Raw genomic sequence first — 25,701 nt, 5'->3', positions numbered from 1 at the left:
AATTGTCAACCAGTACTATAAACATGGAGGAGTGAATTGGTGCAAATTTAGGTAAAAATTGTTTCAACTAATTTAAATATTTAATTTTTTATATAATTTATAAAATGGAGGATTATGCTTATATTATTATTTATTTAAGTTTAATAACATTTTCTCTTTTTTGAATTTTTATGATTTAAAATATATATATTTTGTAATAGTTAAACCGACTATTCAACTAGTTGAAAAATTGGTTAAATTAAAAATCAATTGTCTGATCAGTTTGATCATCGATCAAGTTCTTATAACATTACTTTAGCCCTCAACCTTCAAATTTTAGTCAAGTTATTATTATTTTGAATGAAAAAGCTGATTGGACTACCGAAATTTTAATGTTTTGTGGTAGCCTGTGTACGTGTGGTAGTGCAAGTGTGCTTCATTGCTAACATGGTTAATTTTTTAAAAATCTTATGAACTTTTAGAATTTTTAATTATTCTTTATGATGTACATAAGGATTGTCACACATGATGCCATTTTAGTATCGTTGGAATTTTTTTAGGTCAAATTATGCTATTAGGCCATGTACTTTGCATAAGTTATGGATTTAGTACATGTCTTTGATTTGATCAAATTTAGTTATTTTGCTTTTTGAAGCAGTCAATTTTAGTTCTTATACTTTTTAAAATTTGAAATTTTAGTCATGACTAAACAATAGTAGTTAAATCTGTTTGGTTAAATTATGCTATTAGTCTTATATTATGCATAAAGTTGCACATTTAGTCCATGTTCTCCAGCTAGATAACTCTTAGCCACTGTATTTTTTGAATTATAGAATTTAAGTCTCGATGCAAATGACAATCATTAAATCCATTAACTGATATCTGTTACTAACTTATGAAAAAATAAATTGACATGATATTACACATGTGGTAATATATTTGCCGCATCACATTTTGAAAATAACATAATTAATGAATTTATTAGTTACCATTTAGTTAGGACTAAAATTTTAAAATTATAAAATTCTAGAGATTAAAATGACCAAATTAAAATATATGGGGTAAATTCACAACTTATACATAGTACAAGTGCTAATAACAAAATTTAACTAAATTTTAATGGTCCATTCAACTTTTCACCCAAAAAATAATTTCATTAAAATTTGAAGGTTGATGAACAAATTGATTAAAAAGAATTAAGACAAAATGAAAAAAAAACATTAGAAATTAAATTTATTATTGTCTTTTTTAAAATTTTTACCGGACGTGTCATGTAAAATAAAATAGTGTTGCTAGCAATGATAGGTAGATAGCCATTTTGCTCAGAAAAAGCAATTAAAGATCGAATTGAAAAAGTTGTAAATGTTAAAAATTAAATTTGTTATTTCAATTTATATATAAAACACCAAAATGAATATTTACTAGTACAAATTTAACTGAAGGACTATTTTGTTATTTTCTATAATGTATATATACCAATTTGCTATTTCTTTAACTAGGATAACTAAAATGCAATCAACTTATAGCAAAAAGAGTAAAGACTCCTATGGGGTTTTATTTTTTTATTTTTATAAAAATAAAAAAGTTGACCATTTTGGCATTTTCTACATTAATTTGTCCTTTGTTAATTATGTGTATTAATTACGACTGTGTCTATGTACAGGTATTTTTCTTCGTTTAATGGCAATTTCCTACCTCGCTTTCGTCCTTTTTAAGTCATCACGCAAATTTTGCTATATTTTCATCTACTAACTAAAACCCAACTCCGCACGCTGTTCACTCTTCGTTCTCGTCGAGTTAAGGATGAAGTTTCCCAGTTTTCTCGCTGCTTTTTCTCTTCTACAGGCAAGAACCCGTTCTTTGATCCTACTTTGGCAAGCTGTTTCTTCAACTCTTTTTATTGAATTTAAGGGTTTCTTTTTTGTGATGATACCGTGACCATGGATTTCTTGGTTTTTCCGAATGAATTGTTTTTGTGCTGTTAAATATTACAATGCTATGCTACAAGGCGCTAATGGGTTCACTATATCGTAGTTGAATTGGAACTTTTTAGTTTCTACTTGAGACTTCATTTGGGTATTCCGCTATTTATGGTGCAATTCTTACCGTTATTGCTATTTATGGTGTTTCTTCGTTTTTTAATTATTGGTAAGCTGTTTATTGTTTGATTTGAAGTGGAAGAAGGATGGCCAAACGCTTACAAGATGGAGCTGTAACTTTATCGACTTGCGTTTGACTTTGAATATCAGATTTTGCTCAAAAAATTAGAACCTTAGTATTTTTTGTTCAAACTGTGAAGTTTTATATATAATTGGCTGAAATGGATATAGAAGCTTGTTCGTACAGTGTTAGAAGCCCTTTATACTCACTTTGTGTTAATTAAATTGTTCCTTTTTTCTAGTTAATTTTATTGATGCAAGGACTGTGCGCAGAGAAGACTGATTCTGGTGGCCTTTCAGTTTCTTATCTCACTTCGGGGTAACGCTTTTTTCGGTCTCAAAGCTTGATGTGTGTTTAATATCTGCGATTTGGTTAATATGTGCTGTGTACAATTCCCAGCTTTTTACAGCACAATTCTTATTAGTTCTTTTGGACTGCATGTTTAGTTTATTGAGCCTTTCCTCCAGAATATTATCCAGGTCTTGCAATTACTAAGAGCTGATTAATCTCTGATGGCAACCTTCTTTTTTTTGTTTATTTTAATTTTAATTTCTTGTCACAAGGTCGTGGTATTTTCTGCCTCATTTTCTTTTGTTTGAATTGAAACACTTGTGGTCTGTTGGCCAGGGAGAGGCATTCTGAAGAATATTGTGCAATGTATGATATTTGCGGACAACGAAGTGATGGTAAAGTTCTAAATTGCCCATATGGTTCTCCATCTGTGAAGGTGAGCAACTTCTTGCTTGTTCATTTTACATTTTTATTGCTCTGTTTTCTCTGATTGTTTTCCCTTCAAGTATAATTTCTGACACTTAATGTTTTATTTGTTATGTTTCTTATATCTTTATTTCATTCTTTATCAGCCTGATGAGCTGTTTTCTGCCAAAATTCAAAGCTGTTCTGACACTGTTTTCTTCTTCTTCTTCTTCTTCCTCTTCTTATGTTCCTTATACATTTATTTCATGCTTTATCAGCCTGATGAGCTGTTTTCTGCCAAAATTCAAAGTTTGTGTCCATCAATAAGCGGTAATGTTTGTTGCACAGAGGATCAGTTTAACACATTGCGGGCACAGGTTCAGCAGGTAAAACCTTTATGATGATGCCCCAGGGTAAGGGTATAATTTCTTTTTGGGGGTGCTTGTAGCTTATCTGCTGTATTGTATCCATTAATCTGCTTTTCTCCCACTACCTGTTATGTGTGCTATTTGTCAGGCCATTCCTTTCCTTGTTGGTTGTCCAGCGTGCTTGAGGAACTTCTTAAATCTTTTCTGCGAGCTTTCATGCTCTCCAAATCAAAGTCTATTCATCAATGTGACTTCTGTTTCAGAGGTTAGGACAGGCTTATAATGAGCAAAGGCCATTCCTTGCTTTTGATTTAACATACCTCTTGTTTACCACTTTATATGTCTAACGTTGGTTAACTGATTCCCATTGTTTTATTAATTTGTCAGATTAATGGCAACTTGACAGTGGATGGCATCGACTTTTTTGTATCTGATGCTTTTGGAGAAGGGCTTTATGACTCTTGTAAGGAGGTAAAGTTCGGGACCATGAATACACGAGCCATTGAGTTCATAGGAGCTGGGGCAACAAACTTTAAAGGTGAATTTAAGTTAAGTGCATGGCTGAAAATTTATATTGCCAAAACAGTTTGCCAAGTATCATCTGACACTCATTAGCTGAGTATTATTTATACATTTAAAATTTGATTTAAGCATCTTTGCTTTTCTGAATCAACAGTCTTGGCATAGAAAACAAAAGTGATTTTTCTGTAGAGTGAATTAAGCAGCATGGAGGAAGTTCAAAATAAAATGGTATTATCTCTTGATTGCTTGGAGGAAATCCTTCCTGAAAAAGCTGAACTTTATGGATTTCCTCTTGGGTCTTTGTCTTTATTTTTTCTGCAAAGTTTGCAGTGAAAGATAATAAATGATGGGTTGGTCTCATTCATTTCCTGCAGTTATGTCAATGTCTTCATGATGGACAGAACTTAAGCATACAGATAGAGTTGGAATATATAGTCTTTACCAAAGAATGAACAGTTTGTTGGATTACATCACTAAGTCAATGGAGGTTGACTTATCTTCTTTTAGCGACCTGCTTAAACCCATAAAACTCACGGTTCTTGTCACATCAAAGAATTTGGCTGCTGGGAAGCAATGTGCATTTTTCTTGTTAATGAAACTAGTTAAAACTATAATTGAAGATACTTCCTTCTATATTATGTGTGGTCCAGCCGAATCCTTTGTAGCTTATTTTCATCACCTGCTTATGACTTTTAGCTGTTCTGCAATAGTATTTTATTAATATGTTGATTCTTTCCAGAGTGGTTTGATTTTATTGGTCAGAAAGCTCCTCTTGGGTTTCCTGGTTCACCTTATGCTATTGATTTCAAGTCTACTGTTCCTGATTTATCTGGAATGGAGCTGATGAACGTTTCTACGTATTCATGTGGTGACACCTCTCTTGGCTGCTCTTGTGGCGATTGTCCTTCATCACCTCAATGCTCCAATTCTGAACCTCCTTCACCATCGAAAAAAGATCACTGCTCAATAACTATTGGACCTATTAAGGTCTAATTGATGGCTTTCCTTTAGATAAAGTTATTATGTTTTAGTTTAAATGACTTAACGACGTTAGTGCATACTGCATAACACTTAAACCTAATGGCTGAATCAGTTAATTTCCATTTGTGAAAAGTTTTATTGACATATGTTCTGTATATATAATGATATTGACTGTCACTTGCAGGTAAGATGTATTGACTTTGCATTAGCTATAGCATATATCATATTGGTTTTGGGACTTTTCGGGTGGGCACTGTTTCATCGGCAAAGAGAAAGGATACTTGCATCCGACAGGGAACCATTACTGAAGTCAACAGATGAAGATGAAGCAAATTTGTCTAACATGCAATATGATGAGAACCTTGCTTTGGAGGTAAATGATGATTATTACTTCCCTTATCAGTACATGGTTGACTTGGACATTCTCATAGTATGGTGAGTTTGAGTTTGGGAGTTGCATTAAAGAGCAATTTACCTTTTCTGAACCTGAGTAGCGTTCAATTTAAAAAAAAAAAAGAATCTTAGGAGTTCCAACGGGTTGTGCTGCTGTCTGCTGCAATTGGTATTCTTATATTCTTGCCAATCTTTAATTGATGAAAAATAGCAATATGTTAGCTATGTTCTATATCTTTTCTTCCCTCTTTCCCCTTGAACTCCTTCCTCCTTTTCATTTTAACATCTTTGTTACTGCCACTTACAAGTAGACTTCTGTTTATCTGTTCCCATCTAGGATTTTGAGATTACAATATGATATTTTTCTGCATAGAAATGTTGCAGTATTTGGGTGTTTCTTTTTGCAACTTAGCTTTATTACCGTCTAATATTACTATTCTATATTATTGGCATTTGGCATCAGTTAAAGTAGTCAAGGGCTTCATTTTGAACTTAACAATTATCTTATTTCCAGGAACCAGTTCCTAAGAACTTGCGTCTGGTTGCCTAAATCCTTGGGATTATATGTTTTGTTTTATTAAGTGCTGGGGATGTGTATCGTCTGTTTGCAGACTTTATTAGTATCTTTTGGGATTATATGTTATCACTCTCCTGCTACTTCAACGTTCAGTACTCATGTTAAACTCTGAGATTTTGGTAGCATAAAACTCATAACTTTGTTCAGTTACTCTTGATTTTGTCTCTGATCTGTTAATATTTTGTTGTCCAAGACTCCAACTGAGCATTTGGTATGCATTGAGGAAATGATCTCCATTGTTGAATCATGATGATTATTGAAATACTGGATTTTTCATAAGATGTCCTAGTAGGCTGCTGAAACTTTGCTTTGTTAATGCAATTATATTGGTTTAGCAGTATAATGTTGCTTTTCATTTTATTCAAAATGATTTTTAGGGTTTTTCTTTTTTCCTCTTTTATTATTCAGCTTGTTATATGTCCTCTTAACAAGAACTGGGTAGACTTTGAGGTTTAGATGTAATATGTGCCTCTTTATCTGGAAATCAGGGACGTGGGGTGACTGAGCAATTGAAAAATGGGGCACAACTTTCCTTTATTCAAGGATATATGTCAAGCTTTTACAGGTGAACATGTGCATAATTAGATTTTGTCTCACATGCAAACGCAGAATATGCACGTGCATACTCATATATCTAGATAATTAAATATATAGCATGTGCTAAATGTTTGGTTTTGCGGTGTCCAGGAGTTATGGAAAATGGGTTGCTAGAAATCCTACTCTTGTACTGTGTTTATCATTGGCAGTTGTTATTGTGCTATGTTTTGGTCTCATACGTATCGAAGTGGAGACAAGGCCAGAGAAGGTATGATATTTCATCTTTATCCTAGAAACTATTGTGAGTTATCATCAATGCCTTAGTTCTAATCTTATTCTTGTGCCTTTCTCTTTTTCTAGTCCACCAGTTCGGGTGGGTGGGGGTTGGGACTGTTACAATGTTGTGACAACATTTGTCAGGAAACAGATCTTTTTCAATTTTACTAGAAATAGTTTCTTTGCTGTAATTAGATCTTTCTTCTTTTGATTCCTTGTGCTTTTGTAAGTCTCCTGCTTTAAGCCCATTGTGGACACTTTTCATTTGTCTGCTCAATTTCTTGTATCGATTCTAAAACAGGTGAAAGCGTAAATTGTTTTGCCATATATTTTTTCCATTCCTAAATATTTGGATGAGAAGCTGTTTGAACTTAAAGTATCTTTTTGGTACCTGACTGCCCCTTGGATAAGCTGTGAGGACATGTATTGTGTGTGATCATACTTTCTGTTTGCTTTATACCATTGCTCTTCTACATACTATCAAGCCTTGACAGATGTTATCATATAGTTGTGGGTAGGCCATGGAAGTAAGGCAGCGGAAGAGAAACAGTTTTTTGACAGTCACCTTGCGCCCTTCTACAGAATTGAACAGGTTCTTTTCATTTGTTTTTCTTCATTTATGATATGATTTGTTTTTCCATATTCAATCCCTATCCATCTACCCCCTTCCTTCCTGAAATAATGGAAGGAATAAATGCTTTCAACAATTAATTTGCCTTTACATCCTGTATAAAAGAGAAGAGAAACTATTTCTTGCCTTCCTTGAGCTCTTTTCCTTTGTAGACTTTATCTTAAGATTCTTTTAGAAAGTTTGAATTGGAAATTATAGGTGACAAAAGTTATATAGTTAAGCTTAAACGTCATCTTAGTCTGTTTGGCTACAAGGTGCCTTAATATGCCTGACTAAATGTCAAATTGAAAAAGGACATCTGAGTGGAGGAACCTAGAAAGCCACACACATAAAATTGTAATGCATATTTTAGGGATTTTTTCATCTAACAATTATATAAGCTATGAGGTAGACGCTATCACTTTAGTTACTTGCTGATTGAACATCATTACAGAAAGGGTTAGGCATGAGCATTCAAGTTTAATTTCATATCTCAAGAGTTTAATTTTTAAGTTGATCTAACTATACTTAAAAATTTTCTCCACTTTTTGACTTGATCGAATTCTCTATGCCAAAAGTTGAAGATTGAGTGGGAGAATAAATATATATATTCTTGTTAACTGACACTAATTCTCTATTTCTGTATCTTTGTCTCACTGTCTATCTATTTGTTTATATCTCAGTTTAATGGAATTGAGACACCATCTTGTTAAAATCAGGCTTAATTTTATTCACAAGAAATTACACTGATATATATATACATAGTGAGCCTAACTTATGAAACTCTATACTAGGAAACAGACTAATTCTAGGAATGTTGACCCTAAAAACAGCCTTAAAGTTAAGGATAACAATCATTGAAATATTTACAGAAGCCTAGCTAATACACACACAATATTCCTTATTTAGGAAACTGTAATCTGACACTCCCCCTCAAGCTGGGAAGTGGATATCATCCATTCTCAGCTTGCTTACTAGTTTTGAAAGAACTTCCCAGACAATCCTTTGGTAAGTATATCTGCCAGTTGACCATCAGTGGACACAAATGGAGTGCAAATTAAGCCACTGTCAAGCTTTTCTTTTATAAAATGTCTGTCAACCTCAACGTGCTTCGTACGATCATGTTGAATTGGATTATGTGCAATATTGATAGCAGACTTATTATCACAATACAACTTCATTGGACTTTCCTGCTTGATCTTTAAATCTTCCAAAATGATTTTCAGCCATAATAACTCACAAATCCCAAGTGGCATCGCCCTAAATTCAGCTTCTGCATTAGATCTAGCCACAACATTCTGTTTTTTACTCCTCCAAGTCAAAAGGTTGCCTCTTAGGAAAGTGCAACAGCCCAAGGTTGATCTTCTATCAACAATAGACCCTGCATAATCTGCATCAGTATAGGCTTCAAGGGTTAACTTCTCCCCTTTCTTAAATAAAATTCCTCTGCCTGGCGTGCCGTTTAAGTACTGTAGAATCTGATACACGACTCTAAGATGTGATTCTTTGGGGTTGTGAATGAATTGACTTACAACACCGACTGCATAGGCAATATCCGGTCTAGTATGTGACAAGTAGATGAGCTTCCCCACAAGTATTTGATATGAACCTTTATCAACTGCTGCATCTTCTAGTGCATCTCCAAGTTTGTGGTTAACCTCTATAGGTGTCTCTGTCAACAAATCAATTATGTATTTTTGTTGAGATATGAAGATTCGTTCCCGAGAATGTGCCACTTCAATACCGAGAAAATATTTTAACTTACCGAGCTCTTTGACTTCAAATTCTTTGACTTCAAATTCTTTTAAATTCTCCATTCCTTCCAGATCATCACCAGTCACTATAATGTCATCTACATAGACTAATAAAGCAGTCACTCCCCCTGAATATGAGTGCTTTACAAACAGAGTGTGATCTCCTTGGCTCTGTTTATGCCTCAACTTGAGCATTACTTTGGTAAACCTTCCAAACCAAGTTTTCGGGGACTGTTTTAGTCCGTACAAAACCTTTTTTAGTCTGCAAACTACCTGTCTTGTATTTGGACCGAATCCTGGTGGAACATCCATATAGACTTCCTCCTCAAGATCACCATGTAAAAAGGCGTTTCTGATGTCAAATTGCTGTTGTTTCCAGCCTCGATTGGCAGCTAGTGACAACAACACTCTCACAGTGATCATCTTTGCAATAGGAGCAAATGTCTCAAGATAGTCTATTCCATACATTTGAGTGTACCCTTTAGTAACCAATCTTTCTTTGTACCTCTTTAAAGAACCATCTGACTTATATTTCACTGTGAACACCCATCGACATCCCACTGGTTTCTTTCCTCTCGGTAATTTCACCAAGTCCCATGTCTTATTTTTTTTAAGGGCTTCCATTTCAACCTTCATGGCACTTTTCTAATTCTCATCATCTAATGCCTCGGATACGGTTTTGGGAATGGAGATGGAATTTAGGCTAACAAGAAAGGCTTAGTGCTTGTGGTAAAATTTTTTGTAAGACATGAATAAGTACAGGGGATGTCTTGTGCAGGCTTTAGTCCCTTTTCTAACAGCAATGGGAAAATCATAGTCCCTCTGATCTGAATTTTCATTAGTTTTAGTATTAGTATTCAAAGTAGATTCAGCAATTACCTCGGGTTGTATAGTAGCAGGTTGTATAGAAGAAGAAGATGATTGAACTTGCACCGGTGCCTTCTTCCTTGAGTAAACCAGTAAAGGACTAGTGTCCTGAATCCCTTCTTGTGATTTGGGTGTATTAGGCTCTGTTTCGGGTTGCATAGTTTCGAGTTGGGCAGGCTGGTTGGCAGGCAAGGACTGAGTGTTTGGCTGGGCAGAGGATTGAGTGTTTGGCTGCGCAGAGAACTGAGTGTGAGTGTTTGGCTGGGTAGGAGCTGGAAAATCAAGGAGAGAATTCTCTGTCCTTATCTTCTGCAAAAGTAACATCAGCTGATACATAATATTTTTTTGTGGCTGGATGATAGCATTTGTACCCCTTTTGAGTGGAAGAATAACTGAGAAAGACACATTTGACAGCTCGTGGATCAAGTTTTCCCCTGTTTTGAGAATGTACATGTACAAAGGCAATATAGCTAAATATTTTGGGAGTAAGGTTATTTGAAGTATTGAAATTAGGAAAGAATTTTGTTAGAACTTGCATAGGACTTTGAGATTTAATGACTTTTGTAGGCAATCTATTTATCATATGAGTAGGAGTTAAAATAGCCTCCCCCAATATTGTTTAGAGGTTTTTTTTTTTTTGAATAAGAAGGCTATTGTAATAGCTAAAATGTGACCATTTTTTCTTTCGGCAACACCATTTTGTTAGAGTGTGTTAATGCAAGATGACTCATGTATAATGTCTCTTTCTTGGAAATATGGTGAGAGAAATTGATTGAAATAGTCCTTGGCATTGTCTGACCTAAACCTTTTTATTTCAGCACCAAATTGTGTTTTGATCATATTGTAAAAGGTTGGAAAGACGGACCTTACATCAGATTTCTGTTTTAAAAAGAATATCCAAGACACACGGTACAATCATCAATAAAGGATACAAACCACCAAGCACGTGTATATGAAACAAATTTTTGTGAGGAATGGGTCATGTGGTCTGTAGCTCCTGAGTCAATGACCCAAGAACTTTTGGTAGGTATATCTGAGACTTTAGAATCTTGAGAAGATGTACCTGAAAAAGCCAAACTACAAGTACCTGTTGAAGAAGATTTTTCCAATGATCCCAGCAGATTCTTCAACTTCTCAATTTCTTCTTTATTGAACTCAACAAATGATTTTTTGAGAATTCCCTTTTCCAGCCAACTGTCTTGTTGTATGTGCTTGCCCTTGTCCCTTTGGTTGTCCACTTTTTTTTGAAAGATTTTTATTCGTTGTCTATGGCTTCCTATGGAGTTTCCAGAATCTTTCTTTAGTGTGACGGGGTTTTTTGTAGTAGGTGCACTATAAGGAATCCTTGTTAATGGGCCTTGTAAGTTTTGTCTGCCTACTATCTTCGCTAGTTGGCTGCTCCAGGCCAAATCTCCTCTCATTTACAGCTTTTGTAACCAAGGCTGAACTATCCACTTGAATATTCTCAATCATAACTCCTCTTTTTCCTTCCTCAGCAGGAACAATCGCAATTGTCTCATTTAGTGATGTTAGATCCTCTTTTCCAAGTATTTAAACTCTTATTGCATCAAACTCAACATTTAATCCAGCAAGAAAATCATAAATTCGATCCTTCTCAACGAACCTTTTCAGGAGTGCTGCATCTTCACTGCACTTCATTTGAATGCATTGGTAGTGATCCATCTCTTGCCATAAGCTTTGGAACAGATTTGAATATTCCGTGATTGACTGACTTCCTTACTTGGTAGATGAAATCTTAGTCTTGATTTCATAAATTTGGGCAGCATCTCGAACTTTAGAATAAGTTTGCTTCACAGCTTCCCATATTTCTTTGGCTGTGCTAAGAAACATGCATGTATCACTGATTTCTGGCATCATAGAGTTCCATAATCAAGACATTACCATAGTCTTGTTCATCCCAAGCATCAAACTTAGGATCTCCTTCTTTAGGTCCAGTTCCGAGTAGGTGACTCAGCTTTCCTCTTCCCTTCAAGAACGTGCGAACCAGTTGAGACCACTTCTGTAATTCTTCCCATTTAACTTTGAGGTTTGCTTGGATGTTCGCAACTCACTTGTTAGGTTTGAGTTGTTCACAGAGACTTCTGAGATATCCCTAATGTTGCTGGTTTTGACAGTTTCAGCCATGTTTCTTTTGAACAAATTCTACAGGCTTGAGGGTTGATCGGGAATGAGAAGAAGTTGCCAGACAAAGAATAAAAAAAATCTCAAAAATTGAGCTAAAAAAGGCTCTGATACCATGCTAAAATCAGGCTTAATTTTATTCATAAGAAATCTCACTGATATATATACACACAGTAAACCTAACTTAGGAAACTCTATACTAGGAAACAGACTAATTCTAGAAATGTTGACCCTAAAAACAGCCTTAAAGTTAGGGATAACAATCATTGAAATATTTATAGAATCCTAGTTAATGCACACACAATATTCCTTATTTAGGAAATTGTAATTTGACACATCTAAATTTATATCAAAGCAATGACATTTTTCTGAAACTTAAATTTTTTTATCCAGCTTATATTAGCCACTTTGCCTGATAAAACACATGGGAAGCCACCGAGTATTATTTCAGATGATAACATCCAATTGCTTTTTGAAATTCAAGAGAAGGTACAATGCACTTATTGCTACTTTTCTGAGCCACTGATATAAGTGAGACATCACATGTTTTGTTTTCCGTTTGCATCATCTTATTTGTCTGTTCTTGTTGAAAATTGACAGGTTGATGGAATTCGTGCAAACTATTCTGGTTTGAAAGTGTCTCTAATCGATATTTGCTTGAAGCCTCTTGGCCAAGATTGTGCTACTCAGAGTGTTCTACAGGTTTTCTTGCATTTGTATTTGCGAGTCTCAGGGTTCAAGATATCTATAGTGCTTTTTGAAATTAAGTAAAAAGAATTCGAGTTACCTCTTAGCTTTACTAAAGCATAATCATCTTTGTTTTTGTTACTTGACCTCTTTCCACTAGTATTTCAAGATGGATCGGGAAAACTTTGATAACTATGGAGGAGTTACACATGCTGAGTATTGTTTTCAGGTAATTATTTTTTATCTCTATGTATTTGTATGTGTAGGTGGGCATGTGCATTTGTACTTGTATTTGTCGTCTCTGGATAATCATGGAAGAAATCAGATGTTTCCCTGTTGGCATGCTATTCTATTGAATCCATCCTTCTTTCTTTTTCCTGTCAGATTTAAGTTTACTCCGATGTTACTTCTGTTTTATGATGTCAATTGGTTTGAGGCTTTTGCCTTAAGGTTGAGGCAGGAATAGGGATTGATTGCTCAGTTTAAAATGACAAAGCTCATGTCATGATTATGAAGGCTTTTCATTTGGCTCATAGATGAACATTTGAGGCCCACCATAACCAGCCACACCTGTGAAATATCTGTTGTATGTTATTTATCATAGTTACTTTTCTTCGAAGTTAGGAACACCTATGCTTGTTACTGTTAGCATTATATTTATGATGATTCTCACTAGGATGTTTATGATGTCTTTGATTTTGTCTCCTTTGTTCCCCTCTTTCAGCATTACACTTCTTCAGACACTTGTTTGAGTGCATTCGAGGCTCCACTTGATCCTAGCACTGCATTAGGGGGGTTTTCTGGGATCAATTATTCCGAGGTAATTGCTTTTTATCCTGTCTTGCCTTTCTGAGTGCATACTTATTCTTTAATATTCTTTCATTTCAATTTCAGGCTTCTGCATTTGTTGTGACCTACCCAGTTAATAATGCAATTGATGAAGCAGGCAATGGGAATGGGAAGGCAGTGGCTTGGGAAAAAGCTTTTATTAAGTTAGCAAAGGTGCAACTGTTCATTTGTTTCTTACATTCTCTTGCATGTGGATAATCTAGTGTATTGATTATCAAGAGGAGCTGCTATAATTGTGCAGTCAGAGGGAAAATGTCTTACTTACTCTTGGATGGATGGTTGTATGGACATGACAGGAGGAGCTGCTACCTTTAGTTCAGTCTAGAAATCTTTCTCTTTCATTTTCATCTGAAAGCTCAATTGAGGAAGAACTGAAAAGGGAGAGCACCGCTGATATTATAACAATTGCGGTAAGTTACTGGAACTTTTTCTTTTCTCGGCAGTCAACTTTTCCAAAATGATTCTAGTTATTTCTGTATCTGTTTTTGTACTTGTCAAATATTTGTTTGTTTCGTATTCCCTTTCCTCCTAATTTAATTTCATTTCAGGTAAGCTATCTTGTGATGTTTGCTTACATATCTATCACATTGGGAGATGCATCTCGTCTATCTACTTTCTATATCTCATCCAAGGTATTTTTCTAAGTTTTTAACTATTTCCTTATATTTAATTTGATGCACACTAAAAACTGTTTGGTTTGTTAGCACTTTCCATGTCTACTATATGTCTCTTTGATCACCTAGTGCCTAATGTTGTGGTATTCCTGGGTTCTTTTACTCATCATGGGTACAGTCATCAATAGAGACAGAAATTTCCTCATGCATGCCTTTGTATATTTCTTGTGTATATTATGTCCATGTGACATAGATTCTTGTCATAAGCTATTTTCTGTTGAAATTGAATAAATTTTCTTGTCCTTGGAGAAATAATAAGTTTCTGTAGCTTACCATTCATTTACTGTTTTGCAGGTCTCGCTTGGTCTTTCAGGAGTTGTTCTTGTCATGCTCTCTGTTCTTGGATCCGTTGGGTTTTTCAGTGCTTTCGGGGTCAAGTCAACATTGATCATAATGGAAGTGATACCTTTTTTGGTTTTGGCTGTAAGTTTTCAATCAGATTGTTTTAAATGGCATTCTTGTTTTAGTTATTTCTATGAGATAATGTGCTTCCTAGATGATAATAACAAGTAGTCCCGAGTTGATCCCTATTCTCCTTCTCCCTGTTAACAAGTCTTTTAGACTTTACACCTGCTGAGTTTTTTACATTTGGGTTTTACTAATTTAAAGCAAAGTTTTCCATTCATATGCATGCATAGAACAGTTTATTCCATCAGTCAATACTCACTGTTTATTTATTCTGAAACTGAAACTTGTATTCTTATGATGGCTTTATTCTCAATTTGTGGTTGTAATTGAGGGGGCAGACATGTGTCCATTCTAATGCACCATAGAAAACAGACTATAAATACACTTTGTCATAGATATCTGTCCCTAGTTTTTATATTTTGGTCTCTAATATGCTGCCCACTTTCTTTAAATGTGAACTTATACATCCCTTTAGACATTCTATATGATTTTTTATTCTGAAACTTATCTTTTTACGTCCTTTTTAGGGTTTGGCAGTGATTATTATGTGCTTTTAGTTTATAAATTCTTTGATATATTTCTTTTTAACTTCTCGTTCTGTTTATTTTAATTAGGTTGGAGTGGATAACATGTGTATACTGGTTCATGCTGTAAAACGCCAACCATTGGAGTTACCTTTAGAGGAACGAATCAGTAATGCCCTGGTTGAAGTCGGTCCATCCATAACCTTAGCTAGTTTGTCTGAGATTCTTGCATTTGCAGTTGGAGGTTTCACTCCTATGCCAGCATGCCGTGTCTTTTCCCTGCTTGCAGGTCTAATAACTTGTGCTTACATTCATTATCTTGTAACTTTAAATTATCAACTCCTTATTTGGCCTTAATCTCTCTGACTCTGTTTTTTTTTTTCTTTTGTTAGCTTTGGCTGTTTTGCTGGACTTCCTTCTACAAGTTGCTGCTTTTGTTTCACTGATAGTTTTCGACTGTCTGAGGGCTGAAGATAACAGGATTGACTGTTTTCCGTGCATAAAAATTCCATCATCTGCTGAAGAATCTGATGAAGGTTGTTGTTTATGAATTCATTATGTATTGTTTGCTTTGAATGTCTAGTACAGCTCTAAGGCTTTGCCTGGTAGGGTGGAAGGAAAATTGAAAAGATGAAAATTTGAAGGAAAAGAAAAGTAGAAAGAAATTATATTTTTCTTTCCATCATTGTGCTTGGAAGGAAAGAACGGAAAATGGAAAGAAAAAAATTTATTTCCATTCATTGCTTGAGTTGAAAATTTGGAGGAAAGAAAATGAAGATTCTAAAAAATGCATAATCTTGTAAAATGTACACTTAACTTCAATCTTTCTCATTTTCTCTCTTCTTATCGTTCCAATCTATAATGATTTGTTTTTATGCATTAGGATGAAAAATGGTCATCTTTCTTATGTTCTTTCCTCCCACTTTTCCTTTCTACTAAGCAGACTCAAAATTTATTTTCTTTCCACTTTCCCCCTCCTCTTTCAATCCTTTCACTTTCCACTCAACCAAGCACACCTTAAATTTTTATGTGGACATTCTTCTACATTGTAATCCAGCATTTATACTGACCAACCATTTTGATGAATTTAGGCATGAACTCAAGAGGATCTGGACTTTTGACAAGATATATGCAAGTAAGATATTCAAAGTTACTAGCTCTGAATTATATCCAAGGCATTGTTATATCCATTGGTTGAAAGTTGGGTTCATTGTGTTGTGTTGATGAATTTATAGCAAGCGAATTTCTTAATGAACTGTCACAGCAATGCTATATGGCCTATTATATGCTTTCGTGTTAACTCCTGAAACCCTTTGATACTGTAGGAAATACATGCCCCCTTTCTTGGACTTCGGGGTGTCAAAGTGGTGGTAGTTGCCGTCTTTGTTGCTTTTGCTTTGGCAAGCATTGTAAGTTATTTGCATTTTGTGTCAACTATTTCCCCCTAATTGATTTTTCATCATATAAATAGTTGTGTACTTGTGTTTTAGGCGCTCTCCACAAGGATTGACTCGGGTTTGGAGCAACAAATTGTTCTTCCTCGGGACTCCTATCTTCAGGTTTGATCCATCTGGTTTGATATTTCCTTTTCATGCTGGTGTGTTGTATCTTTCTTCTTGTCAATCCTTCTTTCTTACTGGCCAACATATATTTGTGTTAGGGATACTTCACCAATATCTCAGAATATCTCAGAATTGGACCACCGTTATATTTTGTTGTTAAGGATTACAACTACAGGTATCGATTTGTATATTATGTCAAGTCTTTTTTTTTCCAGTTTGATACTTGCTTTCCCCCTCTACCTAATCTTCAGTAAGTACTGTATGTTGTTTTCAAACTGGTGAATGTCACCATGCAATAGCAGTGTCCATGAGATTGAAGAATACCATTACCATTACCTAAATGATGTGCATGATATCAGCATACATGATTTAACCTTGCTCAGACATCTCAGACATAAGCTTTGTTATTGTTCACGTAATGCAGTTGATACTCAAAAACTAGTGTACTTTAGAGTTTAGACAGACACTTCTATGCATGCAAATACACTTTCATTTGGGCTGTGTGATAAGACTTGTTCTCCTCTTTCACATGGAGCACTAACTTGAGATATCATTGGAAGAGAGCTTGACTTCTTCATGATGAAGAAACTGTTATTGCTTGGGGTGAATTATCTGAGTTTGATCCTAACATACATACATAAGAGAAAGACTACTTTTGGGTATGAAAGATGATCTTTTAACTATCAATTTCATTAGAGAAGCAAGAAAGGTAGATGAGAGATATTCCAGTTTCATTCTTCCTTCTGCTAGTGGGGTTTTGGCAGAATTTGTTCAACTCTGTATTCGTTTATGGGGCATTAGAAATGGATACTTTTCTATGAGGATTAGGTTTAGATTTCTAGGAGTTCAAGTGTCAAATTATTAGGTCAGGATTTGCTTGCTGGCTGTGTGCTACTGTCTCATTGAACTCAACTTTTATTTTAGTATCCTGCTAGTGAGGGTGAAAGTATTCCTATCGGAAAAGCTTTTGAGTTCTTTGGTCAGGAAAGTCTAGAAACATGGGTGATAGTGGAGTCCAAGCCTGATGCATGAGGTTGAATGTTTCTCTACCTCAAAAAATTTTCAGTTTCTCTCTATAAGCTCTAAAGGAAGCAGGTGGATTTCTCTTAGATCTTGTTGCTGCCTTCTGACTGTCTTTATTCAGAAGCCTTGAACCTGGCGTTAGATATATGAAGGTCAACCATGGACCGGACACACATGCCCTAAGCAATAGAACTATCTAGGAAAGACATGATTGATCAAATTTTTATCTTTTGGGTAAGTAAAGCTATGCTGAAGAAAGGGTAATTGTGTAGTTCAGGATCAATTCTTTATCCCTTACAGGTTGTAGTTTGCAGCTAAAATGCTGAAACTTCAAATTTCAGTCATCATTGCCTTTTGGATAATTACAAGAATGGTTTCTTTCATGGGATTGCAAATTTTAGTTTACAGTTTATAGTTGTAATATAAGTTTTGTTAATTGTTTTATATTTTGGATATATATTTAACAAATACAGAAAAATTCACTTGTAATAAGACCAAAATGAAAATGGATGATGTTCTGTGAGAAAGTGTTGGTAATTTAGTTATTTAATGGGTAATGTGTTCACGGAGTTAGGGGAATAAGTTTATTGTAAATATCCAAGCTTAATTATAATGTTCTTCTAAAGCTTTATGCCAAAATCCTTTTCGTAAACGCATCTGTATTATTGGTTTTATTCTCAATCCATACTGTGGTTTGATCTAATGAGCTTTTCCACTCAGCTTGGAATCAAGAGATACAAACAAGTTTATAGTTGCCTTTTGGATAATTAACAGAATGATTTCTTTCATGGGATTGCAAGTTTTAGTTAATTACAGTTTATAGTTGTAATATAGATTTTGTTAATTGTTTTATATTTTGGATATATATTTTAAAAAATACAGAAAAATTTATTACACCAAAATGAAAATGGATGGTGTTCTGTGAGAGGTATTGGTAATTTAGTTATTTAATGGGTAATGTGTTCACGGAGTTAGCGGAGTAAAGTTTACTGCCAATATCCAAGCTTAATTATAATGTTCTTCTAAAGCTTTATGCCAAAATCCTTTTTGTAAACGCATCTGTATTATTGGTTTTATTCTCAATCCATACGGTGGTTTGATCTAATGAGCTTTTCCACTCAGCTTGGAATCAAGAGATACAAACAAGTTATGCTCCATCAACCGGTGTGATTCTAACTCTCTTTTGAATGAGGTAATGAATTTATAGTAGCTTTCATTATAATGTATAATGCTAACATCAAAGCACTCTGGGATGCATGTTTTCTTGTCTATGCATGTGGCATTATGCTGAATATTGCACTGCTCGAAAGTTGCCAAATTATGGAGTCTGAAAGTTGCATGAGCCTTTCTTGGAGTTGGTTGACACCTTATTTTATCTGTCTGTCTCTCTGACACCCTATCTGAAACAATACAATTTATCATTTGGCCAGATATCAAGAGCATCATTGGTTTCTGAATCAAGCTATATTGCTAAGCCAGCTGCTTCATGGCTTGATGATTTTCTTGTATGGTTATCACCTGAGGCATTTGGTTGTTGTCGGAAGTTTACAAATGGATCTTACTGTCCACCAGATGATCAAGTTAGTACTTCATATGCTACATGCTAGATTCCTTCATGTTAGCTAAATGGATTTTTTATCGATATTAAGTTTTTAACTCAAGCTCAGCATTTTTTTTCTTATTCCCTCTTATGCTGAGATCTAAATGTGTGTGAAATGCAATTTTCTGTTTAATTGTTAAACAGTAATATCCTGCTTGCATAGCATGATGTTGATGTATTTTTTCCAGCTTGTTGAGCTATTTAGATGATTATCAATGGATTACTAAAGTATAAAATACTCTTTCCAGCCACCTTGCTGTTCACCAGATGGAGGTTCTTGTGGCTTAGGCGGAGTCTGCAAAGACTGTACAACGGTTTTGTCCCTGTTCTCTCTCTTCCTTGTGTGTGTCTGTGGAGTTAGGAGTACCATATAAATTAGAAATGTTTTACAGAAATAAATATATATATATTGTATGCATTGTATGTACATTTGAGTTGTTATTAAGGTTCAAGGTTTATTCCTAGTATCAAACTAAAAGGATTGCGAGCACTAACATTCTTTTAGTTGGTTCCAGTGCTTCCGCCATTCAGATTTGGTTAATGATCGCCCATCTACAGAGCAATTCAGAGAGAAGCTTCCTTGGTTCCTTAATGCTCTCCCATCTGCTGATTGTGCCAAAGGTGGTCATGGGGCCTACACTAGCAGTGTGGATTTGAGTGGTTTGTAGATTGGAAATTTTCCTATGCGTATTAAACATTGTTTTCTTGCTCTTATGAGATAATAAGAGGCCTATCTTGCTTTTCTGTAAACATCTTTACAGGTTATGAGAGTGGTGTAATAAAAGCATCAGAGTTTCGTACTTATCACACACCACTTAACGGACAAGTAAGCCTATGTATTTAGTTGACTGATTGATCTCAGTATGAATTTTGAGTATTTCTAATACAACTTAAGTTAATTATACCACTTTGCTTTGATCTTGTCATTTTTGTCAGGGTGACTATGTCAATGCGTTGCGAGCTGCAAGGGAGTTCAGCTCAAGAATTTCTGATTCATTGAAGGTTTTAATTAATCATGCTCTATTAATAGTTTACTTTGGCTTCCTTGATCCTAGATAAGCTTTAAAGTTCTCATGTCAAGAGGTTGGATGCAAGTTTGCTTTTCTTTTCATGGAACAAGCAGGGAAATGTTAGTGGCTAGAACACTTTTCCATTTTTGTGTTTGGCTCATCACTCTCTCTGTTGCTTATGCTGACCTGCTATAGAGATGGTTTTAGCACATTTTATGATCTTCATTATGAAGCCATGAATATTTCTTGGTCTTTCATGTTGACCGCCATGACATACTTTAAGGCAGTTAATCAAATTAATTTCTTATAATGTATTTGTTTTGGTTAAGTTTCTTTATTTGGAGTGTGAACCATTCTTACTGGTGGTTCTGTCTTCTATGTGTTAATGCCACTTGAGTGCATAGTTTGACTTCAGATTTGATATGTTATTGAAATACAATAACTTGATTAACAGGCTTTTAAGGGGAACATGTTTAATGAAAGGAGACCGTTTAGGGGGAGAAAGAACCCACTAATTTAATGATATGATCACAGTTCTTTTTCTACAAATATCTTCCTCGTGCTGCTGGTTTTGTGTTTGACATTTTCACATCACTTGTTTTTGTATTGCAATAATATTTTTCCTAACACCAGATCACTTTTCTGCTGATGTTACTCTGGTGCAGATGCAAATCTTTCCCTATTCAGTCTTCTATATTTTCTTTGAGCAATATCTTGATATTTGGACGATTGCTTTGACAAATATTGCTATTGCGCTAGGTAGGTTTTCCATTATGCTGTATTGATTATTTTGCATCCATCAACCACATTGTATTTCAAAGACCTGGTTTCTGCTCTCTCTCATGGCATCTATATTTTGTAAAATTCATTTTCACCTTTTCGGATGTGATTACTAAGTATTGGTATTTTTAGCAACTGTTTAACTTATGGAGTTTGTATCATCTTTCACATCATCATTCTTGAAAGAGATCTGATTTTTTTTTCTCATTTTATGAGATGCTCTGTTCTTTAGCTTTTGCTGCTATGTTCACCATTTCTTTTGTTCATTGTTCTTTTATTTCTTATTCTGTTTCCTGAAGAGGTTGTGTGTGTGTAGACATGTATGCTTCATGTGTTCTCTGAATGAATCTCTATGTGAAAATTGACAGAGTATCTTAAATTACAGGTGCTATTTTTATTGTCTGTCTGGTTATCACATCCAGGTTCAAATTCTTTCTCTGGTCCCTTTTTAGCCTATTTATCTGTTTCCTTAAATCTCTTTTTGCCCATTTGTTTTGGATTTCTCTAACTTTAGTATGTTACTCTTTGGTTTTCTAAATGCAGTTTGTGGATTTCTACCATCATTGTACTGGTGTTGGTGATGATTGTTGTAGATCTCATGGTATATCTTCTGCCTTGAAATTTACAATACTGTGTCGCTTTTTAGCCTTTTTCTTTCTCCTCCCATTTTGTATTAAAAATATAATAAAGTTTCGGTAACTTTTGGTGTCCTTTTTCCTAATTATGTTTTTTTTTCCCCCTTAAAGAAAGAAACTTACTTTCTCTCCAATTTTGCAGGGTGTTATGGCAATTCTGGGTATTCAGCTCAATGCAGTCTCAGTTGTGAACCTTATCATGTCAATCGGGATTGCTGTTGAATTCTGTGTTCATATAGCAAATGCTTTCTTGGTTAGTATCAAACCTTTACTCAGTGTAGTCTGGGATGAGTAGGTAATGGAACTGCATTACTTGTATCATAATGGCTGTGGGAATTTTTTTTCCCTTATGGTTTCTGTAGATTTCTTTGTGGTAAAAAGAAGAAATGTATACATTGCCTAATTGTTACATTTAACCTCCACTTGAACTCTAGTTCTCCTGGAACATGCAGCTGCAGTAAGGAAATTATTATATTAACCATTATTAATTTCAGAATTCTACGCTTCTCTTAAACAGGTCAGTAATGGGGATAGGGATCAAAGAATGAAGAAGGCTCTTAGTACCATTGGAGCATCTGTATTCAGGTTTATTGTTCTTCCATTGTCCCAGTTTTGGTGTGGTATCAATGATAGCAGTTGGAAGACTAGATAAACACCGTAGACAAGCTAAATAAAGGATAATTCATCGATTTAACTGTTCTTTTAGGAACTATTTTTAGTGAATTTTATCTTTTATGAACATCTTAGGCACTATCTTAATTTATCTTTACAAGTCTTTCTTCCTTTTATTTATCTATTTGTTTTTATTTCTTGGGGATCTGGGGAAGGCTGGGATTTTGGAGGGCGGTGGTGTGGAGGGAAGTAACTTCGCATATTGAAACTTCTTTCCCAAACATACCAGGAATAGGAGTTAGAGATATCTGAAAATCTTCTCTATTTCACCATTTAGAGCTTTTTTTCATTCCTATTGTTATTTTTTGTCCAATTGTTCATTTCAAGCTATTAGTTGGATAACTTTTAGTTCTCCTCTCCTACACCCATTATAGTGCTTGGTAAAGACGACCTGCTAGTTGGAGCTTGCTGGCTGAAAAAGAGTAATTGATTATTTTCATTTTGACTTCTTTTGACAGTGGAATCACCCTCACGAAGCTTGTAGGAGTGATTGTGCTTTTCTTCTCAAGATCAGAACTTTTTGTGGTACCATTCCCTGCTATCATTCAATTATTTTTATTTTTTTCCTTGATTAAGGGAATACATATAAACAAGTTCCTTTCTTTTTTGCAGGTTTATTACTTTCAGATGTACTTGGCATTGGTTCTTGTTGGCTTCTTGCATGGGCTTGTGTTTTTACCAGTAAGTTAACCGGAGGCTTCTTAATTGACTCGCTCACAATCTTCTTCGACTTTATTATTCTTTGCTGGCTTTGTCAATCCATTTATTTCTAATTGGTTTTCATGCCCAGGCTGTGTTTGATTGTTAACAAGGGTTGTTACCCTTGTTACTTATTTTCTTTTTGCTTTTTTTCCTATTAAAAGTTGTTATAAGTGAAAGCAGATAGTATGAAATCAAACATGACTAAAGTCCTACGCTGACAATAATTGTACCATGCATAAGTAAAACAAATGCATTTTTATTATCCATGAGTCAAGTTTTTAAAATTTAAATCTTGAGAAGATGTTTTCTTTTGTAAGTTATAAAAATAACAACCAAAATGCTAATCAATGAGCAACCTAGAAACCAAAGGTAAGCTTCTGACACACCTTACTATATAATGTGGTTGCCGTCAGACTTGCAAATGAAATTTTCATAAAATAAAAGCAATGACTGGACATTGTTGGTGTGTTGCATTCCGCTGTTTATCTGCTGCTGCTGCTTCTGCTTTAGCAACACAACTGTATTCGTAGTAAATAGTGTACATATTGGCCATTGATATTATATATCGTTTAATTTGCAGGTGGTGCTGAGTTTGATGGGTCCTCCCGCAAGAAATATTGCTTAGATACACTTGAATTGATTGGTAGTGTTACCAGAGAGCAGCTCTCATTTCTGCAAGTTGGTTAAAAAAGTTCCTGTATGCAATGATAATATATATATACACACACACACACCACATAATTAGTTCTGTAAGGTTAATATCTTAATGGATAACTTTTTTTTTTCTTTTCTGGGTCAGAGAGTTGTGATGGTGTTATTATAAATACATATATCAAGCTTTTGCAATTAGGGAAAAAATGTCTTCTTGATCATCTCTGAATCGCTCCATGCTCAGATTCGTTTGAAATAATATCTGGCGTTATTCATTTTTATAATTTGATAACGTATGAAAATAGAGTATCTCACTAATACAGGCCTTTACATATTATAACAAATTATATATGGGTCTTGATGAAGATACATAACACGTTTTGGTTTATAGAAAATATTTCCGACTGTTTCCTTTAAGATTCCCTTTTTTCCAGGTGTCCGGCAGTGGGAGCTAAGATTTTGGCTGAGTTTGGTATGGCTCGACTTATGCACCAATTCAGCGATAAAAAGAAAATATACTATATATATATATATATTATCAAATAAGGAGAAATATCAATCTTTTATGAGAAACTGCACAGAAACATAGATGGAACTCCTATGCATGGGGAACATAGATCAGATTAATCAAAAGTTATCCGCAACAATTTAGTTTGAGGGAATCGTCTAGTTTAGTTCGTTTGCTGGGTTTAAGTAGTGATATTAGATGGAAAGATCCAAGTTACTTTCTTTTTTCCTTTTTATTTATTCTAATACATATCTCTTAAAATTTGTTGAAAAATATGAAATTGGTAATTGAGTATCAGGGAAATGCCCACTTCCTTAGCATTTCATTCTGTTTGAAGGTAGTTTTCATGTTTGAGTTGTCAATTTGTTGAAGGGTATAAATTATATGAAGATAGTTTTCATGTTGATAATTTATTGAAAGGTATAAAATATATGAAGATAATTTATATGAATTTACAATATTGATGTAAATATCTATTTAGTCCTTGTCAATTTTGAAAATGAACAAATTGGTCTCTCTCAATAAAAATTACAAAAAAAAATTCAAAATTATTTTCAAAAATTTAAAATATTTATAAAATATTAAAATTTATATTTTTTAAAATACAAATAATATATAAAATTTTAAATTTTAAAAAATTTAAAATAATAATTTTGGAGACCTAAATAACTAAATTAGTTATTCAAGTTTATCATATTAAAGCATGTTTTTTTCCCTATTTTTCTTTGAAATAGTTTTCAAATATATATGGTTTCATTTATGTGCTTTTAACAAGAAATTAGTTATATTGTAACAAGGTTTTTATTTGCATGTTTAATTTTTAAATTTAACTCGAACGATTTCACTTGACTTGACTTTTATTTCACTCGATTTGATTCAATTTTTTTCAAATCGAGTTAGGATAATAAAATAAGACTCGTCAACTCGATTAACTTGAAAATTTTTCACTTGATTCGATCGAACGCTCACCCTTAGTGCAATTTGATAGTAAAACCATTTATGTTGTGATTTTACTTGTTAAGTTCATAGTGGTGAATTTAGTGATAAGATTATCGATCTTCAAGGTTCAAAAGTAAGGAGAACCGTCACGGGATGTGTGATAGGTTAGATTCAGTTGTTGTAATTGTTAAAGAGAGCGGATGTTCCTTGCTTAGTTAGGCTCCACAGGCGTAGAGAAACCGAACTGTATAAACAATTTCTCTAAGTTTGATTTTGTTTATTGCTTCGAGTTGGATGCCAAAGAATTGCCCACTTCCCTATCACTCTTTCCAAGTACTTTTGTAGTTTCCTAGCTATTGTTTCAAAATTGCATAATTATTTACTTAAAATTATTTTATTCTTATTTTTAATTATTGTTTCAAAATATAACTATTTTTAATAGATATTATTATTCTTTAAGAAAAAGTGTTTTTTAACTCATGAAAATGGTCTAATGATTTTTTATACATCAATCATTAAATGAAATCAAGGAAAAGTCAATGAAATGTGAAATGTGAAAAAGAAATCAACTATAAAATTAAGAATGAAGAATGAAAAGAAAATAACTTTGTTTCA

General features: G+C 34.2%; 1 protein-coding gene across 1 annotated transcript; it reads left to right on the top strand.

The window, feature by feature from the left end:
* Window positions 1-1,649: 1,649 nt before the first annotated feature.
* Window positions 1,650-23,860, top strand: LOC105785998 (uncharacterized). The gene is made up of 39 exons (XM_012612219.2): window positions 1,650-1,824; window positions 2,381-2,457; window positions 2,767-2,866; window positions 3,114-3,221; window positions 3,352-3,468; window positions 3,591-3,741; window positions 4,465-4,712; window positions 4,891-5,079; window positions 6,165-6,241; window positions 6,364-6,481; window positions 6,998-7,081; window positions 12,256-12,351; window positions 12,463-12,564; window positions 12,710-12,778; window positions 13,274-13,369; window positions 13,444-13,551; window positions 13,695-13,808; window positions 13,947-14,030; window positions 14,367-14,495; window positions 15,095-15,293; window positions 15,397-15,540; window positions 16,096-16,139; window positions 16,330-16,413; window positions 16,495-16,563; window positions 16,665-16,741; window positions 18,712-18,781; window positions 19,020-19,169; window positions 19,438-19,503; window positions 19,705-19,849; window positions 19,951-20,015; window positions 20,126-20,191; window positions 20,865-20,958; window positions 21,365-21,401; window positions 21,523-21,580; window positions 21,757-21,867; window positions 22,132-22,199; window positions 22,745-22,811; window positions 22,899-22,967; window positions 23,569-23,860. Exons 1-39 carry the CDS (start codon window positions 1,783-1,785, stop codon window positions 23,611-23,613), a joined length of 3,837 nt encoding a protein of 1,278 aa, XP_012467673.1. The 5' UTR covers window positions 1,650-1,782; the 3' UTR covers window positions 23,614-23,860.
* The last annotated feature ends 1,841 nt before the right edge of the window (window positions 23,861-25,701 follow it).

The sequence above is a fragment of the Gossypium raimondii genome, chromosome 1 (assembly GCF_025698545.1).
Source record: "Gossypium raimondii isolate GPD5lz chromosome 1, ASM2569854v1, whole genome shotgun sequence".
Classification (NCBI taxonomy): Eukaryota; Viridiplantae; Streptophyta; class Magnoliopsida; order Malvales; family Malvaceae; genus Gossypium; species Gossypium raimondii.
The sequence above is the reverse complement of the archived record's forward strand: the minus strand, read 5'-3'. Positions and strand labels throughout refer to the sequence as shown.